This window comes from Choristoneura fumiferana, chromosome 16, assembly GCF_025370935.1.
Source record: "Choristoneura fumiferana chromosome 16, NRCan_CFum_1, whole genome shotgun sequence".
NCBI classification, from domain to species: domain Eukaryota; kingdom Metazoa; phylum Arthropoda; class Insecta; order Lepidoptera; family Tortricidae; genus Choristoneura; species Choristoneura fumiferana.
This window is the reverse complement of record NC_133487.1, coordinates 16,982-37,489: the sequence shown is the minus strand read 5'-3', so window position 1 is coordinate 37,489 and position 20,508 is coordinate 16,982. Positions and strand designations below refer to the sequence as shown.

At 39.7% G+C, this 20,508-nt stretch overlaps 1 protein-coding gene across 1 annotated transcript in view; it reads left to right on the top strand.

Moving 5' to 3' along the window:
• LOC141436518 (protein Aster-B-like) overlaps window positions 1-20,508 on the top strand; it is a 34,098-nt gene extending 13,590 nt beyond the window's left edge. The window contains exons 3-8 of the mRNA XM_074099519.1: window positions 1,534-1,606; window positions 6,713-6,796; window positions 17,463-17,610; window positions 18,720-18,877; window positions 19,682-19,834; window positions 20,500-20,508. Of these exons, the coding sequence (XP_073955620.1) occupies window positions 1,534-1,606; window positions 6,713-6,796; window positions 17,463-17,610; window positions 18,720-18,877; window positions 19,682-19,834; window positions 20,500-20,508 (625 nt within the window). The remainder of the gene's footprint in view (window positions 1-1,533; window positions 1,607-6,712; window positions 6,797-17,462; window positions 17,611-18,719; window positions 18,878-19,681; window positions 19,835-20,499) is intronic.

Here is a 20,508-nt window from a genome sequence, read left to right as displayed (position 1 = left end):
ATACTGAAAACCATAAGTATGGATCATATTTTTGTGGGAAGAGGCTACAATAGAGATCCTCTTGCGACGACCGGATGGCCAAGTGGTTAGAGAACCTGACTACGAAGCTTGAGGCCCGGGTTCGATTCCCGGCCGGGGCAGATATTTGTATGAATAATACGAATGTTTGTTCTCGGGTCTTAGATGTTCAATATGTATTTAAGTATGTATTTATACACAAGTATGTATAGTATCCATAGTACAAGCTTTGCTTAGTTTGGGACTAGGTCAATTGCTATCAAGTGTCCCATGATATTTATTTATATGTATTATTTTATATTGATGGACCACAGTATTTTTTGCATGACTAGGTCTGCCTAGCCCTGGCGGTTGAAAGAATGGTATACTTAGCACTTACTGCCGATTATACACTAATATATGGCTTAAAAGACAAATATATACAATATATAATCAAGATTTTTATTCATTGCCAGAACCGGTCGATATTGCTACCACCTTATCAGACAACTCCATTATACAGACACGCAGACGAGACTGTCCACGTGACAGTGTTTTAATTAACTAAAAGCTTAACGTCGTTACCCCAATTCTGTTTAATTACGCTAATTTATTTTCGTCATTTCTCGCTTTTGGAGCACGTTTTGAAGACAAGTGGCACATCATGAAACAAGATATCAGATACAAAGTTTTTTTTTACTTCATATAATTCCTAACCTATACATCCGTAAAGTACATCACTCCAATTTTGGCCCTCGTCACGCGTACTGCTATTAAAATTGCAATTATTTTGGTAATGTACTCGTAATTTGGCACATTCGTTTTTAATGCAACTTCAATGAATACCGATATAATTTATTTATTTATTAAAACGTTTACATGACGTTTATAAATGGAAACTCGCACGGGATTATTTTGCAAAAGTCGCGGGTCACAACTAGGGTTTATATTGAATGAATAAATAAACTAAAGAATGGTGTCAATTCACTACTCCCTAGTGATACTATGGAGACTTGAGGATTTTTATTATTTTATTATTTATTTTATTTATTTGGGGCATCAACAGCAATACAGTACATTATAATAGGACTTAGATACTAAACAGAAAGCCAATAACAGATGTCCACAGAAATACAGTTAGCGAATCATACTTAAAACAGTTAAAACTAACACAGACAACAAATATTTAATAACTCTTGTGAACTTAGGTACTAACAACGTAACTAGAGATCATTCTCTAGTATGATGTTTGTGTGTGTGTGTGTTTACATAATTATGTGGTCTGAATATATTTTTTATGTGTAACGCGTAACTCGGACGCAAAACTTTTGTTCCATTAAAAAAATGTATCTGCCCATCGAAGACAATTTGGCCAGTGTCTGGTAGGTTTCGCCGTTGTACGGTAAACAAACCTAGAAAACGAAATATATGTATGAGAGGCACCTAATGGCGGAGCAACGACGACAGCAAGAATCCTCGAGGTATTACAAAGAAAAACTCTGTCAGAAGTTAATTTACATTTGTATTACTTTCCAGAAACTTGTCGCGATCGCCGTCACCATCGCTTCGTAGCAATGAAAACATCACAGAACTCATAGAGAATGAAAAGGTGAGTTTTAACTGGCTTTCGTAAACGTTCATTTGCTTGTGTGATAACTGATAACACGGGGAACGCTTTATCTGAATCTCGCTGGTGGCTGAAATGAGGTAATTTCCGTTGGTTATTTGCATCTGTGACACCGTCAAGTAGTGTCCGGCCGAAAGATGTTTTTTTGCCGAATCGCCGGAAACAAAAGGTTCGGTTCTGATTATAGTTTTGGATGAAAGCGAAACCGAACCTTTTATAAACGTGATTAAAACGTTGAATAAAATGCCACTGGGTCGTTTTTTTTCAGACATATGAATAATGTTTTGCAGGTGGTAGGACCTTGTGCAAGGTCCGCCCGGATTGCTACCACCATCTTGCTCGCTAATCCTGCCGTGAAGCAGCAGTGCTTTCACTGTTGTGTTTCGGTGTGGATAGTAAGACAGCCGGTGAAATCACTGGCACTTGAGGTATCCCATCTTAGGCCTCTAGGTTGGCAACGCATCTGCAATACCCCTGGTGTTGCAGGTGTTTATGGGCGGTGGTGATCTCTTACCATCAGGAGACCCACTTGCTCGTTTGCCATCCAGTCGAATAAAAAAAAAAAAATGAAACTTATCGCTGGCCTAATAATTAAAGGGTTAAACGTTTCACTTTACAGTAGCGATCAAAAGTATTTTGACTCCAACAAAAGTTTCGATATTATGTTAACCATATTAGTTATGCCTACGTATTTGTTGCTAAAATAATGAATGGCTTAAGACATCCTCGAATAAGGAAAAAAGTTCAATTTCTTCTAATAATATTTAAACACTAGCCCCAAAATTTTACAACATAAAAACTACTAGGCGCCGGTTGGTGACGGAATCACAACAGAACTTCTGAAAGCGGGTGGTAAACCGGTGCTTGTAGTCCTCCAGAGGTTATTTAATTCCATCATACTCGAGGGTACCACGCCACAAGCATAGCACAGGAGTGTGGTGTTGTTCTTATTCAAGAAAGGTGACAATATCTTATTGAAGATCCATCTCTTCTAAGCCATGTATATGAGTTGTTTTTGAGGGCCATTGTGAATCGTTTCGAGCGCAGGTTTGATGACTTTCAGCCTCCATCAGATTATAAGTACTTTATAAACCAAGAGCTAAAGTGCCGACAAACTGCTCTGTAGTTTGGCACAACAAATGTAAATTAAAAATGGCCCGGTTGGGCGACCCAGGTATCGCTGGGAGGACAGTGTCCAGGCGGATCTGCGACGTCTCCAAGTCGACGACTGGCAAGAGGCTGCGCACTATCGGGACAGATGGCATGCTCTCGTTTCGGAGGCCAAGACCGTCTTTGGGTTTCTGAGCCAAATTAGTTAGTTAACTCTTAGCAGAAATAAACTTTTCTATCTATCTATCTAAGTACAGAAGACCGACGAGTATAATCGGCCACTATGTTAAGCGTTTGTGGACTATGAGAAAACCTTCGATTCAATCGAAACCTGGGCTGTATTGCAGTCTCTTCAGCGATGCCATATTGACTATAGATATATCGTGGTATTAAGGGACTTGTATAGTAACGTCATTATGTCGATCCACAACCAATCTGACTGCAGCGAGGTGTGAGGCAGGGAGACGTTATTTCTCCGAAAACTGTTCACTAATGCGTTGGAGGACGTTTTCAAGCTCTTGGACTGGAACAGGTTCGGCATCAACATCAACGGCGAGTACATCACCAACCTTCGGTTCGCCGGTGATATAGTCATAATGGCGGAGTCCCTGGATGGGCTCAATACTATGCTCAGTGACCTCAGTATCGACTCCCAACAGGTGGTTCTTAAAATGAACATGGACAAGACTAAAATCATGTCAAATGTCCATGTCTCACCCGTGCCGGTTACCGTTGGGAACGATACACTCGAAGTTGTTGACGACTATATTTACCTTGGACTAATTGTCCAACTGGGCAGGTCCAACTTCTACAAAGAGGTCGCCCGAAGAATCAACTCGGATGGGCAGCGTTCGGGAAACTTCGCGATGTCTTCTTGTCCAGTATTCTGCAGTGCCTGAAGACTAGAGTGTTCGATCATGTGTTGCCGAACTTATGGCTCTGAGACGTGATTCTTGACTGTTGGCCTCTTGGAGAGTCTCAGAGTCGCAACGAGCTTTGGATAGAGCTATGTTTGGAGTTTCTTTGTGCAATAGAATCCGGAATACGGAAATTCGTCGAAGAACTAATGTCACCGACATAGCTGTAAAAATATGCCAGCCCTCCTACTAGGTGGACTGACGACATCGTGTCCTGACGAAAGTTTGCTCTCGGATCTTGGATGTTTAATATGTATTTAAGTATGTATTTATCTATATTAGTACGTTTATCCGTTGCCTAGTATCCATAGTACAAGCTTTGTTTAGTTTGGGACTAGGTCAATTGGTGTCAAGTGTCCCATGATATTTATTTATTTTAAACTTATAGAACTTTTGATTCAATTGTTTCCAATCCCATTAGTAACGGAACTAGCAGATAATTGTGATATTGGCGAACGTTACGCATGTAGGTAATGAGCGGCCGCGATCTGAAGGCCGCACACGTCCGGTAGCCGAATCATCGCATAGTCTTGCTTTAAATCGTGATAGAAAGAAAATACATCATATCACAGAACAATAGAAATAATCTAACCATAAAAAAATATTTTTTAATACAAGCTTTTTTGCTGACTGTTCTTTTTGTTGACTGTACTTGCATTGTCACCCAAACTACATTTGCATACCAAAATTCAAGTCGATGCTATTAACTGTTGAAGAGTTCCGTCCTGCGGAGACGATCCTGGCCGGACTACCAGGATGTCACTACTAGGTTATTGTATCGTCACGCGATTAACATAAGTATTCCAAATTTCAAGTCAATCTGGACTGGAAGTTGGTCAAATTTAACTTGCGAGATTTGATTACTGACAGACAGACAACGGGACAGGTGAAACTAAATAAATGCTTGTAAAATCCTTGTAGTTTGGCCTATCATCATTATGTTAGCCGTAGGATGTCCACTGTTGGACATAGGGCTCCCCTCCCAATTGGTATCTTGGAGTTTTTTCTTACACTTAACATAACGAATATAAGTCTAGCCTCGCATTCAACCTATTATAAAGAAGTGGACCTAAAAAATACGAAAATATTAAAGAAAATGTGCGTTTTGGTGATCTGTTATTAGGGCAGACAAGATCTTTGCGTCTTTTAGCAGTAGATTCAGTGGGATTGTGGCGTGCTGTTTTAAGACAATGCTCAAAATAAATAGCTGTCTGACTGTTAGAACTTCACATGATTTATATAGGAGGTTAGTGGGATATCGATATTATATGCCCGATATTGGCCCAAGCCTTAAGGCCGCCATTGAGGAATAATAATAATAATAATAAACATTGTAACCTAACCTTTGAGAAAATAAATTTTAAGTAAATAAATATGAGCGACAATTATGTATGTATGTATGTATTTACCCTTAATTGTTATTATTTTTAAATTCAGTTCTAATTTGACATTGTAATTCTATTTTTAACTGACATTTTACTGTAATTTGCTACAGCCATATATATTATATATATATATATATATATATATATATATATATATATATACGAAAGCAGTTTTAGTGCTGCTGCATAAGTAGCGTAGTAGAAATAAGCAACCTGAGATATGTATGCATAGGAAAAATTCGTGTCTAGATTCCTGTCCAGCGATGGCGTAGGGGTTATAGCACGCAGCACGGATTGCTGAGGACCTGGGTTCGATTCCCAGCGCTGGTCTCTTTTTCTGGTTTTTCTGTGCATCCATGTCTCAGTTTGTATTTTCGATGTTCTTGTAATTACCTTCATCCCAGCCTATATGCGTCCCACTGCTGGGCACAGGCCTCCTCTCAGATCAAGAGGGCTAATTGAGGGAGTAATTACCTTACCTACATGTATTTAAAATGCATTTTTTCATAAGGAAATAAATTAATCTAATCTAATCTATGTCAAAGCTGATTCATAGACTGCGACCCGTGTTCCCAAGGCCTATTTAATTACTTACGTCGAAATAGTCTTTACAACAATACTGTGCGTAAACTTTGCAGTATTCAATATTGATTGCTCGACAACATTGCTAACGCAATTTTTATGCGAACAATTCTTTTTCCGGGAGTTGTTGACGTGCTATTGTTGCCCGAAGGAACATACATTTACATGAAAAGTGCTCGCGGAAAAGGATTCGATTCGATGTCGAAAAAAAAGATTAGATTTGATTTTTTAGAAAAATATGGTTCCGTCCATTGGAGGACAATTTTGCCAGTGTACTCGTACGGTAGTCGGAAAAAGTACATTGTGTCTTAAGGGCGGAAAACAAGGAATTACGAACGAGAGTCTATTAGAAGCCCGAAGTCGAAGACTGAGGGCTTTAATGAGTCGATGTTCGTAATTCTAGTACCGCCCGTGCGACATACAATGTTTTTCATCACATTTGCGAGTAAAATTGTATATTTGTAAAAGAAAAACTAAGATTTTTCCAAAAATTGCCGATACCGCTGACTACGCTCTTGGCAGCGCCAGCCTCCGCGCCACCCCACCCCACGTAGCATGTGCCCGACCTGCGCGCGCCGCGCTGCTGCACGCCATGCAGTATCACACTCATTGACCGACCTTGGGCTTCATGACATGAAAATTAGTACGGGCAATGACTCATTTACCGACCACGGGTTTCATGACAAGCACATTAAGGTCGAGGGTTTTATTTGGGGGGGTTGCAACCAAGGTAGCCTGCATGTTACGACACTGTTTACGAGCAAGTGTGATGAAAAATAATTCACATTTAACGGTTACCACTGACTCACTGACTGACATCAATGTCTGCGTGACAGATACCATAGACAAACCTAGATACTTGTGGATTCTCTATTCCTTTACCACTATTAGAAAGGTCAAACAAAGGTCAAACATATTTTTGGCTATATTTTTGTAACCCTTAAGTATTTTTTAATCACAATAGGACATAAGTTTTCAAAAACCTTGTCCCTCGAAATGGTTTTCGAATCAGGGTACATTGGTATAATATGAACAATGCCAATTTGCGCCTTTCTCCCCTTGGTGTATAATGACTATTGTGCTTGTTTCCTCAGGAGTTCGGGCCCGACACAGTGTCCCTCGGCAGCTCCAGCGAGCTCTCGCTGCCTGCTGCGGTCGTGTTACGAAGCGAACAAAGGGTAATTTAATATAATTTATTTTTGTCATTTAGCTCTGCTTGTAAGCTTTTAAAATGGAGAATTAAAAAAAACACTAGTGCGTACATCATTACAAAGTGAATTTTTCGAGCAAATGTATTGAAAACTGTTACTTTAAGGGGCTTTTTCACCATCCATTGATCAGTGTTAACTGGCGGTTAAGTGTGATGCCGTCTCTATTTGTTTTGTTCGAATAGACGGAGACGGCATCACATTTAACCGTCGGTTAACGCTAATCAATGGATGGTGAAACAGCCCCTAACTATCTATATATATAAAAGGCAAAAGTGATTGACTGATGTATCAACGCACAGCCCAAACCGCTGGACGTAGGGATTCCAAATTTAGCACGTAGGTTACTTTTAAGGTCTAGGGGTGCACTAAGAAAGGATTTTTCAAAATTCACCCTCTAAGGGGGTGAAATGGGGGTCCAAAGTTAGTATGGGGAAACAAGATTAGTTCGACTATTTTATTCGAAACTTCACAGGAGTACTCTTAACAATAAATAAGTAAACACGTGTTTCAGGTTTTTTGAGAACTCGACCCCTAAAAGGGGGTAATGTGGTGACAAAGTCAATCAAAAACCAATCGTTGATATATTAACGCACAGCCGAAACCACTGGACCTAGAGACTTAAAATTTTGCACATAGATATCTTATACAATGTAAGCATCCATTAATTTGGAGATTTTTGGAAATTCTTACGGAAACGGGATAAAAACGGGATTTATATATTCGATTCCGAGTGACCCTATCTCAGTTAACTATAATAACTAGACTCTTCAAATTTGATTCACAAGTAGGTATTACTGTTCCGGCTCACGCCTACACAACAATCATGCACTTCAACGCAATAGATTGCATTACGTTTTATTCAGGCGCTTCGGCGCTTCAGCAGCTTTGCGTGAAGCTACACCACTCTGCATCTTACCGTCGTTACGAGCACTTTAACTACATTTTGTAAAAGTTTATAATTTTTTGATAATTAAAGCTTTGTCAACGAGTTTCTGAGTTTTCATCCAAAGAAAATTCCATTTCTTCCACAAAAGAAGAAACATTGGCGACCGTGACAGGACGCAAAGGGAATTAAAGGAGCATTTTAAGAAGAGAAAATATCAGACAACCCGTCGCAAGAAGCATCCGGATCGGCGAGGCATCCAAAGTATCGCACCGCAGCGCATCGCGGGATTCCTTCAGATAAGTGCCTTAATTTCCTGACGCGTCCCAAATCCAGAGTCTATCCCTATTTTTTTTTACGCTCTTAACTTAGTAGTTAAGCGATTCAACCTCACAATAACGCCTATAGTTATACGGCAATTTTTAAAATTTCTTGCCTTATATATCTAATATAATCACTTACGCGGATAAATAATTATCTTGCACGATATTCTGAATATAACTCGGGCCTAGCGATTGCGGTTAGGTACCTACGCGTTAACATTACTTATCAGTACAGGCTCGCTATCAATCAGCTGTGCGCGGGCCCAACCGGTTCTTTGGAATGCACCTGACCCAGTGAGGAGCGTATGGTTTAATATTTATTATTGAAATCGTAAAACAAATCCCTTTTTTATTCGTTCTGTGTTTGAGTTAGCACTCTCCGGGTTTGGTGCGTGGGTAATTTAATAACTTACGTTCTTTTGTTCTTGTATCTTTGAGCTTGTGCGCAGGGTAACTTTTATTTTAATTGAAATGAGTCCTGGTGCAGGTAATAATCCTGATGGAATGGAGTTAAGGCAGTTGATAGCTAAGCGGAGCTCGATTAAAGGGCAAATTACAAAATTCAAAGCTTTTTTGGATAAAGTTACGCAAAGGACAAACTTATCTAGCGTGGAATTTACTGAATTAAATTTAAAATTAACAAAATTTGAGGGGCTGCTGACTAGATTTGATGATTTGCAAACTCAAATTGAAATTTTAAATTGCGAGTCTATCGACACTGAGATTGATGAGCGTGATACCATTGAGCAGGAGATCATTATAACTATAGCCACTGCCAAAATGTATATCGATAAAATTAATTTAAAAAAGGATGAGACGCGTCGTGCCTCCCAAGATTCTAATGCTCAGTGCCATCATGATCATCGTGATTTCGGCGTCAAGTTGCCACAAATTCAAATTGCCAAGTTTGGAGGTTCCTTTTTTCGCTGGCTTGAATTTAGAGATACGTATTTGTCACTTATACACGAGAATGAGAGCATTTCTAGTATTCAAAAGTTTCATTATTTAATTTCTTATCTTGAAGGTGACGCAGCGAGAATAATTTCTAATCTAGAAGTTTCATCCGCTAATTACAGGGAGGCCTGGAATTTACTTTGTGAGAGGTATGACAACAAAAGATTACTGGTTAGCCATCACCTTAAATCTTTATTCGATATTCACCCGATTGTACGTGAGTCAGAGAGGTCGTTAAGATTTTTAGTTGATCACGTTACAAAAAATCTTCGTGCCTTGTGCAGTTTAGGACAACCTACAGAACAATGGGACACTTTGATTATACATATAATGACGTCAAAGTTAGATATTCGTACGTTGACTAAGTGGGAGGAACTACGTAATACATTTGATGAGTATCCTACATTAGAGCGATTTCATAAATTTTTAACCGATCGCGCTGATGTTTTAGAGTCCCTCAGCCGTAATAAAGGTGACATGTCTCCCAAGTCCCCTCAATCAAGTTCCGCTAATCCAAATAGCAACAGTTACATCAAATTACAGCAGTCACCGTCTTCAGGTTGTAGCAACCATCAAAATAATAACAATTACAATAAATTTCAACAAAGGAGTCAAAATACATTAAATTCATTTGCCGTAAACAAAACTAACTTTAATTATCGTTGCATTATTTGTGACCAAAACCATAGGATTTATGATTGTTCAACTTTTAAATCAATGGACTATGAAACAAAACTTAATAGCGTAAACAAATACAAATTGTGCATAAACTGTTTAAGACAGGGTCATGCCTTAAGCGACTGTCATATGGGACCTTGCCGCGAGTGCAAACAAAATCACAATACTATTTTACACAATGATTTCACATTAACAAACTCTAAAGATGTTGTTAGTGACACAATTTCAAATTTTTCTAATCACGTGGACAGCCAAAGTCAGGTGATTTTATCTACTGCTATAGTCGAAATGATTAACCCTAACACAAGTGAGTCCATTAAGGCCCGTGTCCTCTTAGATTGCGGAAGCGAGTCTTCTTTTATCAGTAAATCGTTACAACAAAAACTAAAGTTACCTTCTACTCTCATTGACATGAATGTGATAGGAATCGGAAATAACATAACAAACAAAATTAAAGAAACATGTGTTGCTAAATTAAAATCAATTAATAAACCATTTATGTTAACAGTGTCGTGTTTTGTTATGGATCAGCTGACGGGCGACTTGCCAAAGGTACCAGTCGACATACAGCAATTGAATTTGCCTAACAATATAACATTAGCCGACCCCAATTATCACTTGCCTGCGCCGATCGACTTATTGATTGGTGCGGATATTTTTTGGGATATCCTAGGGCTCGAGCAAAAGTCTTTAGGTCCAAATAATCCAAAACTAATAGATTCAGAATTAGGCTGGCTTATCACGGGCCCCGTTTGTTCAGCTGTTTCCAAGCAAAAGCAATTATACTGCAATCACGTGATGATGTCAAAAACACAAAACAATGAAATTGAAACATTGATTAGTAAATTCTGGGAGCTCGACGAAGTCCCTCAAAAACCAGTTCTAAATAGTTCCGATAAGGCATGCGAGGAACATTTCATCACTTACACTCGTCGCTTGCCATCGGGTAGGTTCTCTGTACGTTTACCACTGGTCGATTCTCCCGACTGTTTAGGCAATTCCTATAATATGGCCAAAAAACGATTATTAAACTTAGAGAAAAGGTTTATCAAAAATCATGAACTAAAACATGAATACACACTCTTTTTAAAGGAATACGCTGAGCTTGGTCATGCGTCTATTTCTGCAATTTCTATACCTAATGATGCCTACTTTTTATGCCATCATCCGGTTTTCAAACAAAATAGCGAATCTACAAAACTCAGGGTGGTGTTTGATGGTTCTGCCCCCTCCTCCTCAGGCTATTCTGTCAACGACTTGCAAATGGTGGGTCCAAACGTACAGGATTCTCTTTTTTCTATTTTAATCAGGGCACGTCAGTACAAATACCTACTAACAGGCGATGTAGAAAAAATGTACCGCCAAATTGAAGTGAATGTAAAGGACCGTAACCTACAACTGATTCTATGGAGAGAAGATGAGTCCTTGCCCATCCAGACCTGGAAATTGAATACTCTAACTTACGGGACCGCAAGTGCGAGCTATTTAAGCACACGGTGTCTTTGGCAGACTGGGGAGGAGTGTGGGGATCCATTGATTAAAATTATTATACAAAGGGACTTCTATGTCGACGATCTCATTACTGGTTCTGACCATCCTGAGCAGCTAAAGTATATTAAACGCTCGGTTTCTGAAGCCTTGAACTCTGGCTGTTTTAGATTGCGAAAGTTCAAAAGTAATTTATCGACTGTCTTAGAAAACCACAACTCTAGCGACTCGCAAAACAGTCTAATGATAAGCGAATCAACGAACACACTCGGTCTTAACTGGGATCCTTCGCGGGATACGCTCAACTTCCCCACTTTAGCCTCTCCCAACAGTAATAAAATAACAAAGCGTTTCATCATGTCGCATTCTCTGAAAATTTTTGATCCCTTAGGACTCTTAAGCCCTTGCATAATAATACCTAAAATTATTCTACAAAGGTTGTGGTTGGCCAAGATTGATTGGGACGTTCCCGTACCTCAGGAAATCGAAAATGATTGGAATGAATTCACTAGCAACTTGCCAGCTTTATCAAAAATTCATATAATTAGAAATGTTATTTGCGACTCACCAAAGGAAATAGAAATTCATTCGTTCAGTGACGCATCTGAAAAGGCCCTCGGGGCGTGCATTTACGTGCGATCAATAGACAATAGTAATCACGTGACCGTTAGGTTGCTGTGCTCCAAGTCAAGGGTTGCTCGGCTGCGGCCAACCACTATCCCGCGTCAAGAATTATGCGCGGCGTTGCTCGCTGCTAGGCTGACTACAATTGTTATAAGCTCGATCAGATACGTACCTACACGGGTTTTACACTGGTGTGATTCAAGCATCGTTCTTAGCTGGTTGAACGGCGATACTAGAAAACTTAAAACTTTTGTTGCTAATAGGGTCGGTGAGATACTAGAAACAACACAACGTACTTCTTGGCGCTATACACCAACCGACGCGAACCCGGCCGACTTAATATCCAGAGGCGTTAACCCGAGTACGATTTCTGGGCTCAAGCTATGGTGGTCAGGTCCCGACTTCTTGGCTAAAGGTGAATCGGACTGGCCTACATTAGAAATAAAATACGACAAAAAATTACCTGAAACTAAATCTAACTTAGCTATTAATTCAACTGATCCTATAATAAGAATTGAAAATTTTAGCAACTTATACAAGCTTAAAAATATTGTAGGATATATAAAAAGATTTATATACAATTTAAAAAACCCTAAATCCAAACGCACCGAAACGAGCTTAACTACAGACGAACTAAATGAATCTTTTGATTTTTTGTGCATGCTATCTCAACTACAGTCTTTCCCACAAGAATACGAGTTATTAAAAAACAAAAAACCTTTAAGTCCACGATCTAAAATATTGTCCTTATCGCCATTCGTCGATGATGACAATTTAATTAGAGTGGGCGGACGTATTAATTTTTCAAGTTATTCTTATAACAAAAAACACCCCATTCTTCTGGATTCATCACATTACTTAGCAAGACTGTTTTGTGAATATAAACATAAGGAAAACTTACATGCTGGTCCACAATTATTATTAGCCATAGTTAGGGAAACCGTGTGGCCCACTAATGGGAGAACTTTGACTCGCCGAGTTTTTAGGAACTGCACTGTTTGCAAGCGTTTCCAAGCTAATTTGTTGACTCCGAAAATGGGCGATCTACCTTCACAAAGAATAACACCTGACTTCCCATTCAAAACCGTAGGCATAGATTTCGCTGGTCCCTTTATGATTATTAATCGCAAAGGGCGAGGAGCACGACTTTTAAAGTGCTACATGTGCTTGTTCGTGTGTTTAAGATACAAATGCGTCCATCTTGAAGCAGTCAGCGATCTTACAAAGGACGCTTTCTTGATGACTCTTAGGAGGTTTATTGCCCGCCGTGGCAAGCCAACCGAAATTTATTGCGATAATGGCAGTAATTTTGTGGCAGCTGCGAAAGAAATCAATTATTTTCTTGATACTAGGTCTAATGATTTAGTTGAGTTTGCAAATCAACAAAATATAAAATTTTTCTTTTCCCCGCCCTACGCTCCTCATTTCGGGGGTATTTTCGAGGCCGGCATACGTTCCGCTAAATATCACATAAAGCGTGTAATGGGTAACGCCCATTTAACGTTTGAGGAAATTTCCACCTTATTTGCACAAGTCGAGGCGATTTTAAACAGTCGTCCCTTAAGTCCACTTTCATCCTCACCATCCGACTTCCTACCCCTCTCCCCTGGTCACTTTCTGATTGGAAGACCGCTGAATGCGCTGCCGGCACCGGCTTCAGACGAGAACGGAGCATCATCTCGAAATCGCTATCGCCAACTAGAAAATATACGACAGCATTTCTGGAAACGCTGGCAGAGGGAGTACATATGCGAACTACAGCATCGAACAAAATGGAAGTCCAATACTGACAAGCTACATGTTGGTGACCTAGTTCTCCTGCAAGAAGACAACTTGCCCCCATTGTGCTGGCGCTTAGGACGAGTCACGCGCCTGTTCCAAGGCGCAGATGGCATTTCCCGTGTGGCCGACGTGATGACTGCGAGAGGAAGCACTCGCAGACCTTTAGTCCGCCTCTGCCCGTTGCTGCCCGTCAACCAGAGAGATTGAAGTTCCTTCAATGGGCGGGAGGATGTTCCGGCTCACGCCTACACAACAATCATGCACTTCAACGCAATAGATTGCATTACGTTTTATTCAGGCGCTTCGGCGCTTCAGCAGCTTTGCGTGAAGCTACACCACTCTGCATCTTACCGTCGTTACGAGCACTTTAACTACATTTTGTAAAAGTTTATAATTTTTTGATAATTAAAGCTTTGTCAACGAGTTTCTGAGTTTTCATCCAAAGAAAATTCCATTTCTTCCACAAAAGAAGAAACAATTACATTAATCAAAAAATCGATTTCAGGATTTTTGGAAATTCCTACGGGATAAGGAAAAAACGGAATTTATATATTCAGTTTCATGGAATCCTATGAACTATAATTAGTACTAGACTTCAAATTTGGCATAGAAGTAGGTGATAATAATAATAAAAAAACAGTCTTAAGTATTTTGGGAAATTCCCACGGGATAAGGAATAAACGGGATTTATATTCAGTTTAACGGAATCCATTTTTCGTTTTACTGGTCCTAGAAAACTGATATTTGGCATTGAGGTTCCTTGAGAAGTGTAGGGGAACACTACAAAAGAATTTCCCGAAATTCCCACGGGAAAGGGGAAAAAACGGGATTTTTTGTTATACTGGTCCTAGAAAGCTGAAAATTCGGCATGTAGGTTGTTTGAGGAGTGTAGAGGAGCGTTAAGAGAGGGCTTTCCAAAATTCCCACGGGAACGGGAAAATATCTGAATAACTGAAATTTGGCATTTAGGTTCCTTGGGGAGTGTAGGATAGTACTACAAAAGGATTTCCCGAAATTCTGACGTCAACGGGAAAACACGGGAAAGGGAAAAAACGGGACTTTTCTTTTACTGGTAGAAAGCTGAATTCGGCATGTAGGTTGCTTGGGAAATGTAGAGGAGCATTGAGAGAGGACTTTCCAAAATTCACACGAGAAGGAGGAAAAACGGGATGTTTTGTTTTACTGGTCGTAGATAGCTGAAACTTGGCAAGTGGGTTCCTTGGGGAGTGTAGGGGAGCATTGAGAGAGCATTTCCCGAAATTCTTATGGGAACGGGAAAAAACAGGATTTTGCGTTTTACTGGGTGCAGAAAGCTGAAATTTCAAAATTCAAAAGTTTATAGTGCACGTACGCTGCAAAAAGCCCTTTAACGGACTTCAAAAAAAGAAGGAGGTTATGCGTTCCGCTATATATATTTATTTATGTATGTTCACTGATTTCTCACTCAATTGTGTACCAATTTTTAAAATGATTTTTTTATTCGAAGGAATATCTACTCCCGAGGTAGTCCCATTGTCACCAAATCAGAATCTGATGACGGGATCTCAGGGAAATCAAGGGCAACCCTCAAATTTTGTAGGCACGCATTACGTTTTATATAACATTTTCTCGAGTTATTTAAGTATTTCCGTCTGGAGATATCTTCTCATGTTGATGAGCTGATGATGGAAAGTAAAACTCCGTAACGGTCAGGAGTAGAGGATATTTTTTTAAATGTTATATTTACGTGTAGACTGATAGTTGTTTTCTTTCATGTTATCTAGGTGAGCTGATGATGGAAGGTTAATCTCCCTAACGGTTAGGAGTTAGAGGAAGTTTCTTTAAATATCATATGCATGTATAGGTACACCTTTAGTTGTATTCTTTCTGTTTATTCAGGTGAGCTGATGATAGAAGGTATAACTCCTTAACGGTTAGGAGGACACATTAAGTACCTAAACCAAACCAATCAACTCATTACGTAACAAAATTTATCCATACCTATAAAACAGTATACTGTGACAGGCTGACTGACTGACAGACGACGCGTAGTTAAAATACAGATTTTACAGACCTGAATTTGGCACACATGTAGATAAAGTACCATAGAAGTGCACTAAGTAAGGATTTTTCGAAATTCCCATGGGATAAGGAAATATTTAACTTTGTCTGCTTCTTTGTTTGTTTGGTTTGGGGGAATCTCTGGAAAAACTGAGCTGATTTAAAAAAATCTATTAATGAAAGCTTTTTAAAAATCGATACCTGAAATAATGGAAACCTGTTTCAATTCAATTGCGGACAGTGTGGTTTTCTATTGAATTTACTTATTCCTATCCCGCAGGGAACAATCTTTGCCGCGTAAGGTACGAAGTCGCGGGCAAATGAAACACGTGGGTTTCCTAAAATTACAACCCTGACCTAAAGATGTGAAATAGGGGTTCAATGTTTGTACGAATTATGACTATCTAGGTTGATTTTTAAATTCAAAAATTTGCCAATAGAATTCTACGAAAAATCAATTAAAATACGAAAATAAAGATCGTAGAAAGTAAATCTGTGTTACCCCACATTTAACGCGAGCGAAGCCGCGGGCAAAAGCTAGTCAACTACTATACGGCTAGCAACGGCTATATTTTGTATGTATGTATAAATGTTATAAACTTCCTAGTAAACCTACTTCAAAGTCAAAGTCAAAATATCTTTATTCAATTTAGGCTACAACAAGCACTTATGAATGTAAAAAAAAATCTACCACCGGTTCGGAAAAACCTCTGCTGAGAAGAATCCGGCAAGAAACTCAACGAGGTATATATATATTTTTTAAAACAGATTTACAATATTATTAAATGACATGTATACATCACAAGTATTTAACACAATTTTATTTTTAACACAGTAGGTTCGCTATTAGAAGGGATCGCTAATGCGGATCGGAATTATTTCCAAATATCCCCTGTCCATGATATAATCATTAACTTTATAATACGGTATACCCCAATAAAAGGTACTATCAACTTAACTTCGAACTTGCACAAACTCGTGAAGCAATTCACTGGTGCGTGTGCAGTACCCAATCCACAAAGAGCCCACATCTAAACTAGGTACAGTCCAAGACCTCTCATTCTGTAAGGACGCCCGTCCGTACTTAGCCGTGGGACCTTCGGCTCAGATTCCACCAGAGATGTGCGAGGATGTGTTTGGGAGGAATGTCTTTTTCATGAACCAATAGACACGCTTCATTTACCTCGCCTCGCTCCGCTCAGCTGTTTCCACTGGAGATGTGCTGTGCGAGGATAGGTAAATAATCGTTTCTATCGGTTCATGACAAACACATTCCTCGCAACGCAACACATCTCTGGTGGAGACGCAGCCTTATGCGTCCACAATAATTACATGTCAATATGTATAAAACTGGTGTAATTTTTAGGGTTCCGTAGCCAAAATGACAAAAACGGAACCCTTATAGTTTCGCCATGTCTGTCTGTCCGTCCGCGGCTTTGCTCAGGGACTATAAATGCTAGAAAGCTGTAATTTTGCACGAATATATATGTAAACTATGCCGACAAAATGATACAATATTTTTTTTTTTAATTTTTAGTGTTGGTACCTACCTCCCATAGACGTAAAGTGGGGGTGGTGGTGATTTTGTTTGCAAAATATTCAACTTTAAAGTGCAAATTTTCAAAAAAAACCGAGCGTCGCCCTCCCCCCTCTAAATCTAAACCGGTGGGTGGAAAAATTAAACAAAACTCAGGATGGCAGTAAGTATATAAGGTATAAAATATACTTAAACTTGGAACATTCCGTACAAAATACGAAATCCTTAGAAAAATATTACTTATTTTTTTCGTAATGGCTACGGAACTCTATTTCAGGCGTGTCCGACATTTTTTTTAAATTGTTACTTAACGTTTCTGTTCAGGTATCGTCGGCTGGCCAGAGGAACTCAGAAGGCGGTCGCACGAAGAAGAAGAGCTGGTACAATGCATTTTATCCGACCTACAAGAGCAAGTGCGAGGACTTCAAGAGGCTGTTCAAGGATCTGCCCGACGACGAGCGGCTCATTGTTGGTAATTATTACTACTAGCTTCGTGGTGGCCTAATTGTTTGACCTAACGCCTCTCGAGCAGAGGATCGTGGGTTCGAACCCCGGCTCGCACCTCTTGAGTTTTTCGAAATTCATGCGCGAAATTACATTTAAAGTTTACCGCCAGCTTTACGGTGAAGGAAAACATCGTGAGGAAGCCTGCACTAGTCTGCGAAGCAATTCAATTGTGTGTGTCCAGATTATAGCGTTCCGGAAAAGTTACGGGACAGAATAATATACAACTAAATATGAACTAAAAGGATTTCTTTGCTCACCCGCGACCTTAAGATAGCTAAGTTTATGCAAAATAAGCGTGTTCATGTAGTTCCTCCACCTCCACACTGTAAGAACACAGACATATCACACAAACCCATCTATCACCACCACCCTACACTTACAGTGACAATACAGTGTGGATGTGGAGGAACCGAACACGCATATTTTGCATAAACTTAGCTATCATAAGATCGCGGGTGAGCAAAGAAATTATTTTTCACTTCTCATGCTCGTAATGTTCGTGTTGCTGGGTCCAGGCGACATAAAATGACTTTTTATACTCTAGTGCATAAAGTAAAATCTTCGTCTAAGACCAAGGCAATCAGGTGTAAACAGCCACAAACAAACAAGTTTTTACATTTTTTTTTAATAATTTTATTTTATATAAAACTGAAAATCAATCCAAATAAATCAATATAACTAAAAATGTATAATTATAATACTAATGTGTGAACAATAAAAGGTACATAGTAAGTAAACAATTGTTTCCACTGTTTCTATTTCATTTCCTCGCCATCGAAGTGAAAAGCAGAGTGTAAAACTCGAGCATTAAACCCATTTTCCCCTCGACGTGTCTATCCACCCTCGCCGTACCGGCTCGTGTGGCTATATGAACGTGTTGGGTAAAATGGCCCGTTTTCTGCTCTAGTTGTACAATCTACTATTAGTTCATTGATATGGACCTCCGCAAAGTAACGCCTGATTCAATAAATGACCTTAAAGTTAATTGACCCCTGAAACGGTACAGGTTTAACGATTTAATAGTATAATCCTGGACCGTGCAAGCAGCTCTGATGGCTTTTGTAACCTTCCCAGACTATTCGTGCGCGCTCCAGCGAGACATCCTGGTGCACGGGCGTCTGTACGCGTCTCAGAACTACCTGTGCTTCCACGCGAGCATCTTCGGCTGGGAGACCAGCCTCTCGCTGCGGTGGAAGGACGTCACCGCCATCACCAAGGAACGGACGGCGCTGGTAAGCTGCCGTCATGGCACGTTCATCCAGGACAAGCGTGAGCCTACATGCTTTTCTACTGCTGAACAACCCCCTCCCCCCCCCCTTTCCTCCAACACTTACCCATCCTGGGCATGCTCCGAGGGGCATCTGTTTTAAATCTGAGGGACATAAGGTAACTAACCCTATCCATGTTGAAATGAGGGTAAATTATGTATGTTTTTAATTATGCTAATATCATATTTGGATAAAAAATTATGCTTAATAAAATTTCGGCAATATTAATATTGACGTGAATAAATTGTGCGAAACATGTTATGCGTAATACGTTTCGGACATTATAAATTATGCATAATAGATGTCGCCCATTCTATCATTTGCCTAAAGAAAACAGTCATTTGATCAAATCAGCCAAAAAGGCAAGGGCGCACTACTTCGCGGAGGAGCAAATCATTTTTGTGTGAAAATAAGTTTTTGGTAAAAAAAAATCATTTTTTAACAAGCTTTTTCTGCCGACTGTACTTTCTGTTGACTGTACTTGCATTGCCACCCAAACTACATTTGCATACCAGATTTCAAGTCGATGCCATTAACCGTTGAAGAGTTCCGTCCTTCAGAGACAATTCTGGCCGGACTACCAATTTACGTAAGTATACCAAATTTCAAGTCAACCCAACTACTGGAAGTTGGTCGAATTTAACTTGCAATATTTGATTACAGACAGACAGACAACGGGACAGGTGAAACTAAATAAAACCCTGTAAAAAAAAACCCCTTTGTGGCCCACTTCGAGCTCAAACAGCATGTTCTGTTTTTTGACGCCAGGTGATCCCGAACGCTATCCTGATCTGCACGGAGAATGAGAAGAACTTTCTGACGTCGTTCTCCGGCCGGGACAAGTCCTACCTGATGCTGTTCCGCATCTGGCAGCACGCGCTCATGGACCAGCCCGTCAGCAGCCAGGAGATCTGGCAGTGGGTGAGTGCACAAACACACACATATCTACCCTCACCTACTTATAATCATTTTCGCGAAATACGAAATAGAAAAACAACCTTCCTTCGGATAGTCGGGTAAAAACAAAAGGAAATGGTCACGGTTTGTATCGTAATGAGGGCTAACGCGTATGAATTCGCCGCTAGAGGCGCTAGTGTAGCGTGAGGTCTCCGAAATGTCAAATCTCATAGTTTTTGGGTGAGCTACGCGGGTTTATTCATAATTAGAATAATTTTGTGAATATTTTGCATTACATGCAATTTATTATGGCTAATATGCGTTATCGGGCAATGAATGACAGTGTTTTGAGACAGTTTTATCTTTCCGAAACTTTTGTCCTCCCTTTTTCCGTACAAAACGAGACTACGATATTTCTATGGTACGGTTTTAAGGTGTATTAAATACGCCCGTATTAACCAACTTTGAAAGCCACACTTAAAACCTCACGCAACAGTGGCGCCATCTAGAAAGACAAAAAACGATAGCCCTCATTGCACCGCATGAGGTAACAAACAAAGAAACAAACAGACTTACAAACTTTCTCATTTATAATATAAGTGGGATGCGAAAGTTTGTTTCTTTGTTTGTTACCTTTTTACGCCTGAACCGCTTAACCAATTTAGATGAAATTCGGTATACCTTTACAGATAGTCTGA